The sequence below is a fragment of the Dasypus novemcinctus genome, chromosome 5 (assembly GCF_030445035.2).
Source record: "Dasypus novemcinctus isolate mDasNov1 chromosome 5, mDasNov1.1.hap2, whole genome shotgun sequence".
Taxonomy (NCBI): domain Eukaryota; kingdom Metazoa; phylum Chordata; class Mammalia; order Cingulata; family Dasypodidae; genus Dasypus; species Dasypus novemcinctus.
Genome location: NC_080677.1, coordinates 136,349,976 through 136,369,774, shown reverse-complemented (window position 1 = coordinate 136,369,774; position 19,799 = coordinate 136,349,976). Strand labels below are relative to the sequence as shown.

The following is a 19,799-nucleotide window of genomic DNA, read 5'->3' as shown; positions in this document are numbered from 1 at the left end:
CCTTTCCTGGGCCATGGGCCAGTCCCTGTCTTACTTCCCTGCTAGCTGAAGAGGAAGCTAAAATGATGCCAGCACTTAATAGGTCAGTGTTTCTATTCTGGCTGTACTGAGCCCTAAAGGAGTGACACTGGGCAAGTTATTAAACTACTCTGGTCTCCCTTTCCTATTTATAATGTGGGGATGACAGTATCCTCATGGGGTTGTTTCTAGCAATAACGAGGGAACACGGGAGGCAGCTTGCCCAGTGCTGGGCACATAGAGGCACTCCATCCACGGCAATTTTCCTCTCTTCTCCCCAAGGCTCCTCTTTCTCTGGTCCACATGCAGGATGGCTCTTCTTCATCTTCTCTTCCAGAGTCATCCTTTTGATGGGTAGGGAGAGCCCAAAGGCTCCCTTGCCCTCTAGTTTCTGGGTTTGGCCAATGGGGAGTGCCAGCAGGAGACCAGCAGGAGTGGGGAGCAGGCTCAGGGCATCGATCCCCCTGCTCCCTCCTTCTAGGTTGCTGGGGCTGGCTGGCACCCTCAGTTAAAGGTCATCAGGTGGTCCTCTCCCCATGCACAGAGTCCTTGTTCAGGTCCAGTGATTGCTCCTGCTGACTGCCAGCACTACCTAGGACACTATACTAGTCCTTGTGCATTCCCTAATCCTTCACAGGCCTTTGTAATTATTCAGTCTATACACCCCTCCTTTTTATTTTTATTTTTTATTTTATTTCTCCCCACCCCCCACCTAGTTATCTGTTCTCTGTGTCTATTTGCTTCGCAATCTTCTTTGTCCACTTTTGTTGTTGTCGTGGCACGGGAATCTATGTTTCTTTTTGTTGCGTCATCTTGTGTCAGTTCTCCGTGTGTGTGGCGCCATTCCTGGGCAGGCTGCACTTTCTTTCATGCTGGGCGGCTCTCCTTATGGGGTGCGCTCCTTGTGCATGGGGCTCCCCTACTCGGGGACACCCCTGCGTGGCAAGGCACTCCTTGCGCACATCAGCACTGTGCATGGGCCAGCTGCACACGGGTCAAGGAGGCCCGGGGTTTGAACCGTGGACCTCCCATGTGGTAGACGGATGCCCTATCCACTGGACCAAGTCCGCTTCCCTACACCCCTCCTTAAATCACCAACTTGAGTGGTTCCTGACTAATACAACTTACGACACTGCTATCAGAATTATGGTTTTGAAATATGAGGTTGACCCTTACCACCTCCTTGCTTAAAGCACCTGTTATGGATCTCTGCAGCTTGTAGGACAAAGCATGACCTCCTTAAGATGATATTGAAAGTATCTCACATCCTAGTCCTGACTCCTTCTCCTGCTCTCCTCACTGCATGCTCTGGCCCACCCACACTCTACTTCTCACAGTGCCCCTAGCAGGCTGTGCCTTTTCATTGTTCCCAGCCTTTGCTCACAGTGTTTTCTGTTTGGAATGTGCTTCCCCCATTTTCTGCCTGGCAAATCCCTGTGAAGCTTTTGAGATCTAGATCCAAGGCTGCCACCTCCAGCAGCCCTTCCAGGCAGTTAGTTGTTTCCTCCTCTGTTCTTCCATAAAACACTGTGATCCTAGTACTAGGGTGGTGCTCCATTCTACCCAGGTCATCGGCTTACAGGTTTGACCTCTTCTACATTCTCTTCCCTTACACGGGGGCTTCGGTTCAAGTCAGCTGCTGATGAAAACTGTACCCAGTGAGCTCAAGGACAACAGAATCAAGCAGGGGAAGGAAGAATGGTGCATGGAGACTTGAGAGTTGTAGGGACAGGCTGGGTTTTAAAACTTCTGGTGACAGAGCTATTTCTTTCTGACTAATAAAAGGCTCCTAGAGAAAGCTTTGTTAAAGTTTCTATGGCTGGAAACATTTGTTTATCAGCTCCTTAAGAAAGTCTGTGTGTTGAATGAAGGCCATAAGCTTTGCCATGTCATATGTGCTTTCATTCTTGGAAGCTTCAGTGGCTTCAGGGTTGACATTATTTACTGCTTTCTTGAAACAGGTTCTGCCTTATTTTTGACCAGATGGCTGGGCCAGTTCCTTATTTTCTGCAAATGACGGGTGTGCAAAACAGTTTTTTACCCTTTCATTCCTGTACTATCAGGGGAGTAGCTAGATGGAGCCAAGTGCCCACAGGGTAACGGGACTGCAGTCTGAGGGTCTGGAAGGAAGCATGTCCTTCCAACTGGAGCTGGGGTGGGACTGGAAGGAGACCCCTGAGCTTCCCTGGGAGGAGTTAGACCAGGATGGGGAGAGGAGAGGGGGGAGAGAATAAGAGAAAATGCAAGCAAATGAAACAGGAATAAATGAGGAGGGATGAAGATACAAGAAGGGCCTTGTTATATTTTTCCCTACATAAAGAGCCCTTACTTATATGGCTACCAGCTTACGTCCTACTTCCACTTCAAGGTCAGCCTGGGTCCCACCTTGCTTTTCCTGAGAAGTCTACTGGAGGGGATGCTGCTGGTTGTTGATGCACCTGCTCTTCCTCCTACCTCCCAATTTTGTTCTGTCATTTCCCCTCCACTGTCCAGACTGACCCCATGCCCAGGTTAAGGGTGGACCACTTAGTTTCAGGGTAACTTCCAGAATTTCCCCCACCAGTGACTGATTCTGCAATGGGTATGTTAGGTCCAGGGAAATGCCAGGAGAGGTTTGCAGGAGCTTATGGGAAGGCTTTCCCCTTTTCTGGAAGTGGCCCCTCTCTATCCTGCTGTATACAAATAAAGAAGCATGGAGCCAGGGTTACTGGCAGCTGTCCTGTGACATGAGGAGCATTGGCCTTAGGATGAGGCCACTGTGGTGGCTGAATGGAGAGATGGACAGAGCCTGGGTCTTTGGGACATTGTTGGGCCTCTGGATCAATCAGTCCTGAGGTCATCATACTTCTGAACTTCCAGTTATGTGGGCTAGTAAGTTCCTTATTTTTAAAGCATGTTTTAGGTTGCATGTGTGCATGTCTGTTAATTTCCAGGTGAAAGTATCTAACAGATGTACTTTCCCAGAGATCTTTCCCTCCTTTGTATTTATTGCTTGTGACAGTTACAAGGTTTGAACATATGGCCTTGTCTTTTTCACCTAGCTCCTAACTCTCTTAAGGAAAGGGGGCTTCCATTTATTCACTCGTGGTTTCATCCATTAAAAAATATTTACTGAGTACATAGCTTGGGTCATCAGTCTTTTAAAAAACAAGAAAGAAAATGTTGTAAAAAGTTATTAAGGTCAAACCTTTAAACCTACAAAGTATATTGGCATGATAAAAGGTTTAGCCATTCCAGACTTACTTATAGTTGCACAGTCAACAAATATTTGTTAGGATGGGCACTGTGGTCAGTTTACTTTATATGCCCAGTGTATGAGCCAGCCAAAGGGGTGCTGATGCAAAATACCAGAAATCTGTTGGCTTTTTAAAAGGAATTTATTTAGGGTAGAAGCTTACACTTACCAGGCCATAAAGTATAACTTACTTCCCTCATGGAAGTCTATTTCCACATCTTGGGGCAAGATGGCTGCCAATGTCTGCCAACAGTTCAGGCTTCCTAGGTTCCTCTTTTCCCAGGGCTTGTTTCTCTCCGGGCTCAGCTGCCCTACTCTCTCCATAAGGCTAGCTGTAGATTTTCAGGTGATTAGGCTCTATCTCTCTCCCCAGGGCTTGTCTGTCTGGGCTCAGATGCTCTGCTCCTCTGTGTGCCTTATTCCCAGGCTCCAGTTCAAAACTCCAGCATCAAAACTCCAACTAACTCTTCTGTTCTGCTATGTAGTTTTATCTACATGTCTTACTGACATGGCCCAATCAAAGCCTTACTCATTATTAAATCAAGTAAAAGTGAAACCTCTGAATCCAATGCAATCTAATGTGCAAACAGACCAGTAGACAATCATAATCCAGTATCTATTTTTGGAATTCATAAATAATACCAAACTACTATACCCAGGATCTAGTATTATGCACCCCTATCTATGATGAGGATGAAAATCATCATTATTCAAGTCCCTGTTATACGTGTTTTCCTTGCTCTTGTCATCCCTAGCACATGAGTCTGCAGAGTAGGTTGAATTGCTCTTGCAACATCTCTTCATGGTTAAATCACGTTTGGCTCCACACTCCCCTAAGCCACAGAGCCTATGCTCCTACAGAGTGAGCCTGAAGGCCAGCGGAGTTTGGCCTTTTTTCATTTCAACAATAAAATTCAGTAAATAATTTTGAGCATCTGTCTCTTGGCTCTAAGCCTCTTTCTGTTCTCTGCAATACTCTACTGGTCTTGCTGACTCAACGCTAAGGATGTGAAGTGATGATGAAACAAAAAGGTGCCATTCTTCAGAACTGAGGAAGGGATTTCTGACCTACAACCTGGTTGTATACAGGGGTCCTTTTCTCTGTAACAAAGATGATCCATTTGTGCAAATCCATTCCCATTCCAAGTCATGCTCTGTTTTCTCTTTCCCTTTATCCTTCCTTCCTGCCCTATGCTGAATGGCAATGGAGTGTGGATGCTGGTCATGTTCCATGGTGATAGAACAGAGAAGGCAAGCAGGTTGCATGGACATCCAATTCACTCTCTGCCTCTTCAGTATCTTGTTTTAATCGACTAAATAAACAAGCCACCTATCTTTGAGAAAACAAGTATGAACGTCTTTCGAAGAATATTACTAATAGTTATATTGAAACTTGTCCTGGAATTGTCCACAGCATTTTTCTAAGTATGAGCAAATTGCATGCAAGTATATCAGTGTATCGATAAAAAACTATACATCTAGACTGTGGCCCAGTCTTTGAAAGAAAACGTTTTCTTCCCCTGCCTTTCTCATTTCAATTGTACTGCTCAGGTTGGACTGCTCACCTCACAGCTTCCATTTGGTCCTTCTCTTCCAGGGAGCCCAGTCTCCTTCTCACTTCATGCAGGAGTTTGGTTCCTTGGAACCCACTGCCACGGCCGTCACACTTCACTACCACAGCTCCATGGCTGCTCACCATTACCGTTTCCCAGTTCACCTCAAACTTCTCAGCCACGCTCTGGCTCCCTGGGGTGCCATCCCTGGAAAGAGAGTTCAAGGCCTCAGTACAACATATGGTGGGGCAGCAGCTAGTCCAACACACACTGTGACCTGTTGATTCTTCCCTAAGAGATCTGTGATCCATCCCAGGAGGGTACCCATGACCCCCGGCTGCCAAAGGCCCAAAACCATATTCCCAGGTTCTGTTGCCCAGGCTGAGCCGGGCATTATGCCTATATCCTGGGGGAGATGAGAAAAATGAGTATTCTAAGAGCCTCAGACTCCCAGGGCCATGACAAAACAAAATGGCACCATCAAAGACAGGCCTCAAAGAGGGCATTTATTTGGTGAGAGAAACATGAAAAAAAAATCCTCCTATATTGTCCTTTTGGTGTGCTTTTCTACTACTGCAATACCCTTTCTGTCTTCTAGATCTCTCATGCTGCTCCCCCTCAAATCCAATCACAGTAGACATGGATGTTTTTTGCCCCTTTAAGAGACACAGGTTGGAAGAAATCATCTTTCTCTTTGCTTAAGTTAAAAGAAACAACATATAAGCTGATATGGGTTATCCTTTCTCATTTGTATCTGCTCAGAAAGCAGGGCAGCTGTTCACTCCCAGGCAATGCACAGTAAGGCCCTTAGCTGGGCGAGCTTCACTGGGCAACTCTGTTCCCAACTCTCCTTCAGTGATATCCAACTCATAGCTCAAATCACCCCTGGTGTATTTACACCACGGAAATTGCTTAATGGTAGAATAGGGTCTTTTGTTTTGGAGAAGTGGTTGTTAAATACTCACCAGCTCACTATTGGATATGGGAGAGACTTTTTCATGGTGGGGAAAGGATGAGCAGGAGAGAAGGTCAGCTCCAGGCCTGGCCTGCCTCCCATTAACAACAGATGGCAATAACCCCTTCCGAGAGCTGGGCCCACTGAAGTCACATCAGCTGACTCTCTTCTGCAAAAAGGCCAAATCTACTACAGCCATCTTGGCTTTCATTCAAGGACTGAAGGCGTGCAGGGTGAGGTGTCGGGTGAGTGGGGGAGAAGAAGCAAAGTATGTGACCCAAGAGGGCTGCATTTGAGGGCTAAATGCTAAAGGCTGTTGGTATCTTATGTTATTGCTATATGTGAAGTATGTGTGTTTTTCTTTTGAATTTGTTTCAAAGAAGCATCATCTGGTACAATTCCTTTGGAGTCTTGGGGTCCCCAATCCTCACTGCTGTCATATCTGAAATCATTGCAAAAAACAAACAAGCAAAACCATACTGCCCAATAGGCTAGCTAACGAGGAGGAAATAGATCAGGCAGTTTGCACATGGGATTAGCTTTCTGCAGGCCCTATCTGAATTCACGGAATTACAGGCTGCCCTTTAATGGGTTTACCACTTTTGCTTTTCAAAGGAAGGTTTGTAAACCAGAGAAGTATTTTGGGATTTCCCTCAAGATTAGTGAAGAAATCGAATCACCAGGGAAGAAAGCTTGGCTTTGAAATCATTAGCATCTTTGAGAAAGTTGTGAAAATCTGACTTAATAAAGGAAAAAAGGGGGCAGTATGGAAAGCGGGTGTGGGGGGGTGAAGGTGGAGAGGGGTGTTGGCAAAGTCCTAAACCAGTCCAGACAGTAAGGAAAGTGGGTTCTTTCAACAATGGAATCAATACTTGATTCTCTGCCATGGGACATCTTTCTATTGAGGCCTTTTTGTTCCTGAGTGACTAAACCCTCTGATCAAGGGCATGGTGAGACAATTAGGGGTGACAATTAGGGGTTACACGGAGGTTATTTAACGTTTACTTGGGCGGGTAACTGCACTCTCATCCTAAAACAACACCCCTGCTGACCGAACTCTGCTCCATCTGGGGAGAGACTGTTTGTCAGAGGTCAGAGAGGTAATGAGAGGGCACAGTAATTTTCACAGGCCCCTTCTCTGTCCCCTCCCCCCACCTTAAAAGAACCGACAGGGAGGGGAATATTTGCCAAATTTGCTAAATTGTCCAGGTGGTAACTCACTTTAAAAACATTTTTGTGTGCTGTGTGAATCCATGTTAACTCTCATCTAATCCCCACAGCGATTAGTTAGCATTTGAAGTACCCTAATCAGAGTACACACTCCAGGGGTGAATGCAAAGTACCCTAATTAGGACTGGAACGCTTGGGAGGTGTTTACACAGACTTACAGTATTGTTCTCAAAATTTAAACCAGAGGGTTTGTTAATTACCACAAGGAATATTTGAAATAATTCTTTGTTGACCAACCAACGAGTGGCCTTCAAGGTGGTTAAGTAGCTAGAAATATTGTTCAGGCTCCGGTACCCTGGCAGAAATGGAGACTAAGTGGCCAGCTGGCCCCAGGGTCGAAGGCCACCCGTGTTGCCCTCAGTCTGAGAGCCCCATCCATCCTCGAAGACCCTGCCCACTGCCTATCAGGCTGCCCCTCCTGCCTTGAAAATAATTGTCAGGTGTGCCTCAAGGTGAGTGCTTCAAACAAGTCTGACTTTCTCCATCTGCTGTTGTGACTATTCCTGAACCCATTTCCCAGTTACTGCTGCAGGATTGGTGGAATTTTATTTAAGACCCACTGTCATTCTAATGAATCTTCCAGAAGTAGACTGGGAAGAAGGGGTGTATGGACTCCACTTTCCCTTAACCTCCGGAAGTTACAAACATTTACGTGAAGAACCTGACATTTGCTGATGAGCTAAAGTGTCTTATGTTTTTAGGTAGCAACAATATTATTTGGTCTTAAGAGTTTCCGATTCCTTTCTTTTGGTCTTACTGATTCCCAAAGCAAGCATCCTAACGAGGAAAGAAGCAATGATACTTACACCACCAGGAGCAAGGGATAGTGGACTGTATCAGTAAAGGTTGCTGGCTTTAGGATCTGCATTGGCAAGTCTAGATGAAAACAAAGCACAGGGCAACGTTAGGCTGGCAGTACCAACCACACATGGGAGAAGCAACGATGGGTGTGTGCTATAATGTGTTCAGCCCATTGGGTGCGCTCCTTGCTGGAGTATGGGGGCAAAGGATACTTTGGTAGGAGGCGTTGGTGGGTCACCCACCAGAGAGGATTGCAAGTCACCAGAAGGCTGGCCAAGATTTTGATCTCAGTGACTCTGACTCACTGTGTGACCTTGAGCAAGGCACCCAACCTCTTTGAGGCTTTGTATCTTCATCTGAAACTTAAATTTAATCTTGCATATGGGAGTGTATTGAAAAATAGAAAAGACTAGATCACTGTAAACTTATGTTAACAGCAGAACTACACACAGAGAGAAAGGAAAACCCCAGGGCAGCAAGCATCACTTTGCCAGGCATAGCTGGTACAACATGCAATTAAATGGCTCACAATATCTGGATTTTCTCTTTAGCCTGCTGTGTCCGTGGCACAGCTAGGAATCGATATTTGGGAGCAGTGGGGAAGGGGAAAGAAAGAGATTGAGCGATGGGGCTTGAAGCAGGGGTAGCAGCACAGAAGGGAGAGGGTGAGTGCCCAGGAGGCAGGCAGGAAGCCCGCTGCAAGGCAGGATGGCCGTGTCAGATGAACGGTTGGCAGGTGTGTGCTGGGCGGGCGTGGGCTGGCTGCGGGAGAAACAGGTACAGGAAAGCTGGGGAAGAAGTGGCTGATGCCCAGTGGTTCCAGGCTGCCAAGGTCATTTGGATCTGGTCCTTGGTGGGGTGAAATCCTTGGAGGGAGGGAGGGGAGAAAGAGCCACACCTTAAGAAATTTCCTCACCAGCGTTTTTTTCTGTCCTAAACAAAATAAATCTACCTACTTAAGTCAGAATTTGTTGATTGATGTTAACTACAACCCAGACTACCAAAGGCATGGCAATTAAATTGGAATTACTGGCATTTTCAATACAATTACTGTACAGATACACCCCAGGCTTGGGCGGTTTGCTGGGCAATCTTGCTCTGACACTAGGTCTGATGACTGATTCTGGCTGAATGTTAATGGCTTGCAAATTGGATCAATGGCCCAGGGACGGGCAGAAAGGCAGGCATTGGACTTTATCATTTAAATATCCATAAAACATGGTCTGGGCTGCTCTCTGCCACTGATAAGCCCAAGGGCAGACCTTGGAATCAGGGCTATTGCTGTCTGAATATATTTCAGGAGAGCGGTTCCTGAAGACTTATTACTCTCCTAATGAAAGCTTTAGCTTCTGGTGGCATAAATGAAAAAACAAAACAAAAGCAAGTCGGTAGAGCCAGCATCTTTTAGATTTTCTGTGATCCCCAAAGGGGTGAATTTCATGTCAGTCCCTGTACCCAGCAGCTGTACCTGCTTTCCTAGCATTTGTTTTTTTCTTTCTTTTTCAAATGAAATCTCATGCTGGGAAGAGCTTGTGGTGAAAAATTGGTTATTTGCTTCTCAAAGGGTCTTTACTGTATCTTGTGTGTGTGTGTGTGGGGGGGAGGGTGGATAGACAGCTACCTGTCTACTTCAGGATTTAGGAAATGTTATTTTGATAGCAGTGGTTAGAGCAGATTAGAGAGGGGCACTGGGTTTAAAAGGGTCAGAAAGGAATCTTGTAAAGGAATAAAGACCTGGCCTAAAAGGCTGTGTTAGGAAGCAACAGATGTGAAAAATACCAGGAAGAAGGGTTCAAGAAGACTTGCTGAATGGGAGACTGGGGGAACTAGAAGTCTGATCATGGGCCTCTATTAGGGCTGGCCTCATGGCCATGCGACCTGTGCCAGGACCCTGCTTTGGTTAAATGCTCTGTCGTTGCAGTCTTGAAATTCTTGGGTAAATGAGGGGCCAGAATTTTCATTTTTCACGGGGGGGCCTGTACATTATGTAGCCAGTCTTGAGGCCTGTAGTTAGATAAGGGAGGTATAAGGGGTTTAGGACAAATATATGGAAGTTGCTTGCTTGCTCATCCATCCATCCATCCATCCATCCATCCATCCATCCATCCATCCATCCATCCATCCATCATTTCCTGAACATTTGAGCACAGATTGCACTCATACTTCTTGAACGCATAATACTTTGTACATTTCTGATGAATTTACGTAATCATCTTAAGTACAGTTATCAAGTTCAAGAAATTTAACATTGATATAAAACTTATAGTCTATATTCCAATTTTTTCTTATATCCCAAATGTTCTTCTGAGTCTTTTCTCCTCCATTCCAGGACCCCATCCAGAATCAGGTATTGCATTTAACTGTCATCATCTCTTTTTCTTTTTTTAAAATTAAAGTTAATAGATCACAAGGAATGTTACATTAAAAAACATAAAAAAAAACAAAAAAATATAAGCAGTTCCCATATAACTCTCTCCCCACCCCCCACCACATCATTTTTGTAAATTGTATTTTTTTTGAAGATTGTCATCATCTCTTTAGATTCTCTTTCCTTTTTTTTTTTTCCACTGTGGAAATGTTAAAGAAAAATGGTGCTCACTGGGACATGGAGACTGAGAATTGCAGTCAGGAAGTTTATCAGGAAACTCTCCCAAAGGAGGGACTCTGAAGAATAGACTTCAGCCCCCCACTGGCCAGTCTGAAGAAAGACTTCAGCCTGGCCCTGGAGGGTGGTGGGTATGCTTTATATAGTGCATCAATAGGTGGAGAAACAGAGCACAGCAAATGATAAGGGGGAGGAGGTCTTGGAATGTGGAAGAGGTTGGTGGTACCTGGGGTAAAGGCCCCTATCTGCCCTTATGTGCTCCATTTTGTTTATTCTTGGGAGGGTATGGGCTTCCTCCTAGCCCCCCATAGGCAGTTTGCTCAATGGATTGGAGTGGAGTCACAGCCTTATTATCTGTTAATTGTTCTAAACCTAGTAAGGGGTAATCTCTAACAGGAAACATACATACAATATAAATTTCCCCATCCCAATCCCTCCCACACATACATTCAGTAGTATTAATCACATTCACAATGTTGTAATATCCTCATCATCACCCATTACTAGAACTTTCCCTTCACCCCAAACAGAAACCCTGCTCTCATTTTACTTTAATTCCCCATTGCCCCTGTTCCCTATCCCTGGAAACCTTTACTGTACTCTACTTTCTGTTTCTGTGCCTTTGCATATTCTCTGATATTTTCTTTGTGGTTATCATGGGGCTAAAAATTTAGCATCCTAAATCTAAACCAATCTTGTTTGCCTTGATACCAACTTAGAAACTTTAGTAGTACACATGTACTATATTTATCCTGAAGCAGGCTAATAAGATAGGGAATCAATAAATGGATCTGGAACCTGGCAAAAAGTCCATGTGGACATCAGCAACCCCAAGATGGCTGCTGGAAAACCCTCCTCCAAGATTCTGCCACTCAGAAGAAGACTTACCCCAGAACCAGGAGTAGCCCTGGATATTCCCCCAAGGACTTTATTATTGGGCCCTCCTGGGAGACTGATGGGGAAAATAAGCAATCAAAATGGTGAACAGCTGAAACCCTTCCCCTGCCATTAGCAAAGGGGTGGAATAATTAGCAGTTTAAAAAGTAGCACCAGGCCCAAATTCTCTCTCCTGTGCTCTCTTGCGTCTGGACCTGGGCTGCTTCTCCCTGGCTTGGATCACCACGCAAGTAAAACCTGGGCATTTATAACCTATAATGGGAAATTGTAGCCTGTACATCAACCCTTTATATCACTTTTCAACCCCTTCCTCTCCACCTGGGACCCCCGCTCTGTTATTTTCTCTCATTTCTCTTTCCTCCCTACCTGAATAAATTATTGGCCTAACTCACCCGACGTGTTCTTGAAATTCATTTCTCCAGCAGAGTCAAAGAACCTAAACAAAATCTGGTAACAATACCCCTCTGTCCACATCTGGAACATTTTACAACAAAAAGTCTCTCAACGTGTGGGGGAATTGTATGCATATTCTATTTTGGACTTTCCTGACTTTCAGAGGTGAATATGTATCTTTACAGGACAAGAAAGAAAATACTTTTATTTCTAGATATTTACAAAAGTTCTAATGTAGTGTAACTCCATTGACCAAATGAAAGGATCAGGATGACCTTGGTGAAGAGCTCTGAATGGACTGAGGCATGAGCTGGTGAGGTGCTGGAGAGTGAAAAGTCACTCATGGTTGGCTCATGATACCTGGGACCCCTCTTTTAGTCTGAAAATCCAGGTCAGCCTCCTGACTCACCCCATAAGTTATGCTTATCCTTGCCTATGCCCCACTGATATGTTTCCATGTTCTTCTGGACTGTACTTTGTTCTCTTAAATGCCAGCTGAAACTCTACTTTCTGTAGACCCTTCCTAAATGACTCAGTCCACTTCACGTTCTTCTCCTGTGGCATTGGCTTTCTGCTCTAAACCATGGAGCTTTATAGGATCCACTGTTGTGGTCGATCTGCTTTTGTTCATGTGTGTGAGCTTTGGTACCTACCCTTAAGGAGCTTACAGTCTTATAGGTAACTGTGACTTTTCTAACCTCTTGGCCTCTGGTGTGCTGAGCACAAAGAAGGTGTTTAATTATACCTCAGGACTCACTGACCCGGGTGACAAGTCACTGACCTACTGTAATGGAAAGTGCAGCCAAAGAGCTCCCCATCTAGGATGACAGATAAAGGGCACAAGTGCAACTGCTTCTCCCTGCTCTCTTTCAGTTAAGGCATTACTAATCAATCGTAATACTCTTTTCCATTTATTCATGGTGACCTTAGAGTCATTCCTCTTCAACATATAGTTCAAGGCAGTTATTACCAATTGGTCAGAGTTAGTACAGGAAATGAAACTTATTTACCACCCACTGTGATGATGGTTAGGTGGCACTTGAATGAAGGACTGAAAGATAATTTAGAGGTTTGAAGTCTAAGTTATTTTAAAAAAAGATGCTATGCATAGAAGGAGGAAAGTCTGGAGGGAGACATAGTTTGGAGGAAAAGCAGAGATTTATTCTGGAAATTTTACATTTGAGGTTTTCAAGGATAAATATGTATTGGGTAGTTAAGGCTATGAGGCTAGACCACAGCCTAGAAGTGAGAGCAGAAGCTATAATTTCTGTCACCCCTTTGGGGGCATCGGTCCTTTTCTAGCCAATTCTCTGAGGTTTTTCAGTGTTTAGTGATGCCTAACACAGACTAAGTGCTCACAAAAGTTTGCTGAACGAATGAATGAATGGACAATTCAAATGAAAGAAAGGGTAAGCACAAAGACAGCAGAAGCCTGAATATTGAATTTTAAGGTACATCAACATTTAGAGATAAGAAGATGAAGGTATGAAATGGCCTAGGAAAAAAATTTCCAGAGAAAAAGAATTTTCTCTGTCAGTGCCATGGTATGTTCATGAAAGAAGAAGAGAAGTTCAGCCTGGGACCTTACATGAATTCTACCCCTTAAGGAGAGAAGTCATATGCACCATTTTTTGTTGTAATTTGTCACCAGAGTGAATATCTTGGTTGTGAGTACAATAAACTCAGTGCAAGATACTTTTCTTCCTGCATCCCTGAATATCCCCTTGCTGACTGGAATGCATTTCTAGTCGGGACACAGATGATTCTGCCTTGCTGTGGTGCTGTGGGAAACCTTTAGTGCGTGGTAATCAATTGCTGATGGGTGGGTCATGTGGTAGGTTGAATTTGTACCCCAAAAAGCTCATGTTCTTAATCTTAATCTGTGTCCCTGTGGGTGTGAACCCATTGTAAATAGCACCTTTCGAAGATGTTCTTTTTAGTTAAGGTGTGGTCAAAAGAAGCAGGGTGGCCCTTAATCCACACAACTGGAGGACTTATAAGGAGAACCTGGCAGTCACGGAAGTGAGAAAGGAAAGGACACTGGCATGTGACAGGAGGCGAAATACAAACCAAAGAACTTTAAGGACTGCAGGCAGCCAGCTCCAGAACACTATAGATTTTGGGAGAGAGCAAGCTTTGCCAATTTTGGCTGTTTAGCCTCAAAACCATGTGCCAATATATGCTTGTCATTGAAGCCAACCTATTGTGTGATATTTGTGATAGCAGCCCAGGTAAACTAAGGCCATTTCAGAGAAGAAGTGCTTTTTTCATTTGCTTATTTTAAAGGAAAAAAAGGAAGCACTTACTATAATCATCAATCTCGAGTTTCCTGTATTCTACTTTTGGCATCTGTCGGTCATTTATGGCCTTCTGTATGTGTTCATTTGTTTCTAGGTCAAACATTTCTGAAAGAGAGAAAAAATAAATGCAGATTCAGCAAACATTTACTGATATCTATTTGAGCCATGGGTGTTCATGTGCATTCATTCCATGAATAATTACCTACATCAAGCCTGGAAGTAATTATTAACATTTCTATTTTACAGATAAACTGAAACAAATGATTTCTTCACGTTACCTGGCTGGTAAGTGGAAGTCCTAGTCTCAAATCAGGAACTTGGGCAGATCAAAGATTCTTTTCATAATATAGGTCCCCCTCCCCCAGAGATTTGTGTTTTCTATAGCATTTCTCATATGCATGGATTTTGGCAGATGTTTCCTCTCAAGACTCCTGGTTTTAGGAAACGAACATCATCTCTGTTAGGACAAATGACTTTCCAGGTAGAGTGAGCACAATAATCAGGGAAGGAAAAGATACTAGAGGCTGGAGTGTTATGTTTATTAAAATTTTTCAGGAAAAATGGATTCAAATTTCTTAACTAAAACATAAGATTATCTGGTCTTTGGAGACCTTTATTTGGAGGCTTATATTAGTTGACATTAAAATCATAGGGGGAGGTGGACGTGGCTCAAGTGATAGTTTCTGCCTACCATGTGGGAGGTCAAGTGTTCAAACCCAGGGCCTCCTGGCCCATGTGGTGAGCTGGCCCATGTGCAGTGCTGCTGCCGTGCGCAAGGAGTGCCATGCCATGCAGGGGCGTCTCCTGCATAGGGGAGCCCTATGCACAAGGATTGCATCCCACGAGGAGAGCCGCCCAGTGTGAAAAAAGCGCAGCCTGCCCAGGAGTGGCGCTGCACACACGGAGAGCTGACACAGCAAGGTGAGGCAACAAAAAGCGACACAGATTCCAGGTGCCGCTGACAAGAATGAAAGTGGACAAAAAACAGACAGCAAATGGACACAGAGAGCCAACAACAGGGGGAATGGAGGAAGGGGAAAGAAATAAATCTTTAAAAAAAAAAATCATAGGAACAATACTGAACCATGTGATGGGACTGGCCATTCTACCACCACGCCAGAGGGGCTTGGATTAATCCTGTGCCTGTGGCTTAGCTGCATGAGGTCCTTCTCAGGTTGTAACAACACGCAAATGGCCTCATTACATTTTTCTCCAGTTGAAATGATGCTCCCTCATCATCTGAACTCCTTAATCTCCTACAGAAATGGCCATTCCACTTTATTTCACCATCTGATAGGTAATAAAAATCATCTTTCTTCCTTTCTTAAGCTTTAAGCCTACATGAAGGACAACTTGTGGTTCATTATGAAAGGAAATTTTGTCTTCAAGAGACTCTACCTTTGGCTCATCAAACTGTTGAAATAACTCTAATTTGTGAATGTTTTAAAGTGTAAACTAATAATCACAGTGTCACAATGAACGTTAAACCATCCTCAGATAATAACTCCCTGCAAAAACAATAGTTACTCTCCAGGTGCATCACAAAGGCACCTGTAGGTTAAATTCTCACACATGGGGGGGGGGGGAGGGGCTTTGGCAATGAATGTTTTTTTGTTTTTGTTTTCCTGAGTAGTGACAATCAGTTATTGACATTACTTAACGGATCCTAATGTTTATTTTGGGGCAGGGTTGGCAAACTTTTCCCATCAAAGACCAGAGAGTAAATTAAAGTTCCTAGTCCTTGTGATGAGCAAATAAACAAAACAAAAGTTTTATAAGTTGTTGGTCATATGTTTGAATATTTAGTATTGATGAAAAGGTGAACAGAGAAATGGTGAAACTATTTTTCAAACAGGTAGAGTTTTTAAAAATCTGATCAGTACATAGCATGCAAGGTTGGTGTCCTTCGCAGACAACAGAAAAGGATAGCTTTATGCAAGGGGAAGATAGACTGGTAAAACCTGAGGGAAATAAATCCAAGTAGACTTGACCTCATTCTGAGACAGAGAATTGCTAGAGAGTGGCACAGTCTCCCTGTGGATAATGTATTCAAGTTAGGGAAGACCCGCTCTATCTCAGGGGTGGTAAATATGGGCCTTGTATGCCCCCACTGTCTTTTCCACACACATGGCACGTATTGCTAATAGATCAGGGATAGTACTCATTTTTGCTGAGTGTACCTGGCCTCAGACCTTTAACACAATGCCCCTAGGTTACACAATCAGTTGATAGGACTTGTGAGATTTTGTCTTTTTCCTATTTTTCTTCTATTCACTTTTATAGGGTAGGAAGACTAGAAAGGACCTCTGCATGCTAATGAAAACAACAGTAACATCCAAGCTCTTTGTCTCAGGGCATTTGCACCTGCTGCTCCCTTTGTCTGGAACTCTCCTTGCTGATTTCCTTTCATCCTGCAAGTCAAACATCACTTCCTCAAAGAGTAGCCTTAACCATCCTATCTAAGGTAATTTCTAGTCTTTTCAGATACTCTTATCACTATCTGCCAGAGTTTTAGTCATTTGCCTGGCTGCCCTTTTTATTTCTACTCACCAAGACATCATTGTTCACTTCTATCTCAGGAAGAAAATGTACCCATTTCTTTTTTTCTTTTTAAGATTTATTTATTTATTTCTCTCCCCTTCCCCCTCACCTCCCCACCCTGGTTGTCTGTTCTCTGTGTCTATTTGCTGCGTCTTCTTCTTTGTCCGCTTCTGTTGTTGTCAGCGGCATGGGAATCTGTGTTTCTTTTTGTTGCATCATCTTGTGTCAGCTCTCCTGTGGGCAGCACCATTCTTAGGCAGGCTGCTCTTTCTTTCGTGCCGGGCAGCTCTCCTTACAGGGCGCATTCCTTTGCGCGTGGGGCTCCCCTATGCGGGGGACACCCCTGCGTGGCTTGGCACTCCTTGCGCGCATCAGCACTGCACATGGGCCAGCTCCACACAGGTCAAGGAGGCCCAGGGTTTGAACCGCGGACCTCCCATGTGGTAGATGGACACCCTAACCACTGGGCCAAGTCCGCTTCCCCCCATTTCTAATACCTTGGGCAATTCTGTTTGAGGAGCTCCAGTTCATATCCTGGAAATTAAATATCTCCAGCCAGTAGCCCAGTCTGGATTTTGGCTCAAGTTTTTCTCTCTGTTCACACATGGCCCTTTTTCCACTGCCCCAAGAAAATTTCTGATGGAAAAGAAATGGAAAAGGACCAGGAGGTTCCAGAGACTCCTGGAGAATCCCAGGGTCCAGACCTCATGAGTCATGAGAGTTGAAGAAGTTGAGGCCTATCAGCTACTACTCCCTGCATCAGACAAACCAAAGTGAAACCAAAGCAAACTTCCACCCAAATGATTGAAAATTTTATGGTGTTTGAAGGACTAATGGTATATATAAGCCAACCTTTAATTAATGCTGGAATTATGAGGCTGTTCACTGTTAGTACTCAAAGCCAAGCTCATTGTAGGAGACTGGTCCATAGATCCTATGGGGTCAGCCAGAAGGCTTCAGCCTGCTTGAGGTCAGACAAAAGCCTTTGAAGAACCTGTGATCTTTATGCTGGGCCTGCCTATAGGATAAGCACAGGTTGACAATAGGCAAGGGATTTGAGAGTATGCTAATGCAAATCAAACTATAAAAATGGTGACTCATGAAGATCAGTGGAATTAGCAGGAGCAAAGCTAGGATATTTTTACCACCAGGAAGAAAGATGGAGCCATGGAGCCACGTCATTAAAGAAAATGCAAATGTGCATGCTTCTTCTGGAGAAGATCCTAAGAGGGTTTCGGTGGGTGACGTTTGCTGGTGGCAAGGCCCGTTTTGGACTACACATTTCAAAATGAAAAAAAAACTGGGACAGACCCTTACACAGTTTATCATAATGTACTATTATTCCCATATTCATGCATTTGGATTTTATGTTTCAGGCATTATTTGGAAATCTCAAATGCTGGTCCTGAAGGAGAAATTTCATACTCAGGTTATAATATTGTTTTGCTGCCTACTGAGTTAAGCTTGCCTGAAGTGAATAAGAACACAGACTTGCCAACAAAACACCCTGTTACCAATTCCTGGATCTCAGAGTTCTGGCTTTCTGTGGGAATGCACAATGTTCTCATCATTCAGGTTGCATTTGAATAGCTGGTTCCCCTCTATTGAAATCCTTCCCTTCACAAAAAAGCACCAAAGCAACAGACTATTAAATTTAGTTAAATATTAGATTTCTCATTTAATGATTGCCCACACAACTGGTTTTATCAGCAGAGAGCTGGCTGTCACACAGGGGAGTTGAGTTAAGCCATTTTATTTGTTCCCATAATTGCTTTCAAAGAGGGCAGGAGCGTAGCAGAGGAAATAAGAAAAGATTGGCGTATTCCCTGAAGGACTCTTCTTTTGACTTCAGGGCCATGGAGACCTCCAGTCTGGAGCATACAAACGGCCACTCCTTAATTAAATGTGAGCCCCCTCTAATATTTGGCAGAATTAGCTATTATCAGATCTGGGCACAGTGAGACCGCAGAGACAAATGCCTGCTCACGAGGCCTGCCTCCCTCATGGTGCCCTAGCGGGCAGAACACAGCTCGGCCCAAGGGCTGTTGTGAGACATGCTGGAGTAAGGGGATTTGTGAAATCATTTCTTTACTGAATTTTGGAAAAGTACCAACCAGGTCCAAGTGGAAACCAAAAAGTAACTGACCTAAAGGAGAGGGCAGTCAAATCCTTTGCTCTCATGGCTGCAAGTAGTAAAAGGGCAATATTGAATGTGCATGCGTGTGTGGAGAAATTGATGCACAAGACTGCAGGAGCGCCCTCCTGCATTGAATCTGATTCCCCTGTCTGGATTTCCTGCCTGTCATCCTCCAGGTCTTTTTGGCCTTTCTGATTACTGCCCCAGGTGAACCTCCCCCTGCGCTGGTCCGGACTAGCCCACCACTGCCCCCCATGCTCATGTAGGACGCTGTGAATCCTGCCGGCCCACTCCCAGGGCTGTCCTTCTAGATCTTATTCTTCAGCCCCAACTCCTGCATTCACACTTTTCAGACTCAATTCACCTCACTTGAAATCTTTTTTCTCTGAACTCTGAACATTCAGTTGTAGAGTTAGTGCCACAGTTTGGGTTCTAATTATTCTTCATGCTGTATTGTTCTCTCTGGCCAAATTTTAAACACCTTGAAGGCAGGGCCCATGTAAATGATTTGTCTTTGATTTCTTAAAGCAATTAGCACTGGGCCAGGCATAGGACCTTGTGCCAGGAATATTCTTTTTAAGGACAGGAGTTGTTTATCAAATGAACTGGTGTGTTTCTCTCTCTCTCTTTCCCTGTCCCAGATTAACTACATTCCCACTGAGGAAGGCCCAGTGTTAATGCTGTGTGTGGTACAGGGCTACCCTGCAATGGTCCCCAGCCCACAGCCATGCCACTGAGAGCTGCCATATTGCAGTGACGCCAGCTTGGCATTCTCCAGTAGAGACAGGACGCAAATCCAAACATCTCTGGTGATCGCTTAAGAACCCATGAGCCATACTTACTCTCAAATGTATGTCAGCCAAATGCCAGCTTGTCTGCCAAATATGCTTTATTTGGTCTAAAATGCAGCCATCTGTAAATCTAATCACCTATTAGGCCACGTTCATTTCATCCCTCCAGGATGCCTTATGAGTGGTGTCAGCACCGCCAGAGGAATAGAAGACTTTAAAAAAGGACACACAGAGCAGATGTGACTCAGGCATTTGAGCGCCCATCACCCACGGGGTCCTGGGTTAGGTTCCCGGTGCCTCCCAAGGGAACATAAAACAAACAACAAGCAAAACAAACAAAAAA

The 19,799-nt window shown here is 44.4% G+C and overlaps 1 protein-coding gene across 10 annotated transcripts in view; it reads right to left on the bottom strand.

Moving 5' to 3' along the window:
* Nucleotides 1-19,799, bottom strand: part of DPP6 (dipeptidyl peptidase like 6) — a 1,316,366-nt gene that overhangs the window by 14,230 nt on the left and 1,282,337 nt on the right. For all 10 annotated transcript variants that reach the window (XM_058297586.1, XM_058297590.1, XM_058297593.1 and 7 more), the window contains 3 exons: nucleotides 13,994-14,092; nucleotides 7,798-7,867; nucleotides 4,819-5,013 (listed from right to left, as the gene is read on the bottom strand). In XM_058297586.1, the coding sequence (XP_058153569.1) occupies nucleotides 4,819-5,013; nucleotides 7,798-7,867; nucleotides 13,994-14,092 (364 nt within the window). The remainder of the gene's footprint in view (nucleotides 1-4,818; nucleotides 5,014-7,797; nucleotides 7,868-13,993; nucleotides 14,093-19,799) is intronic.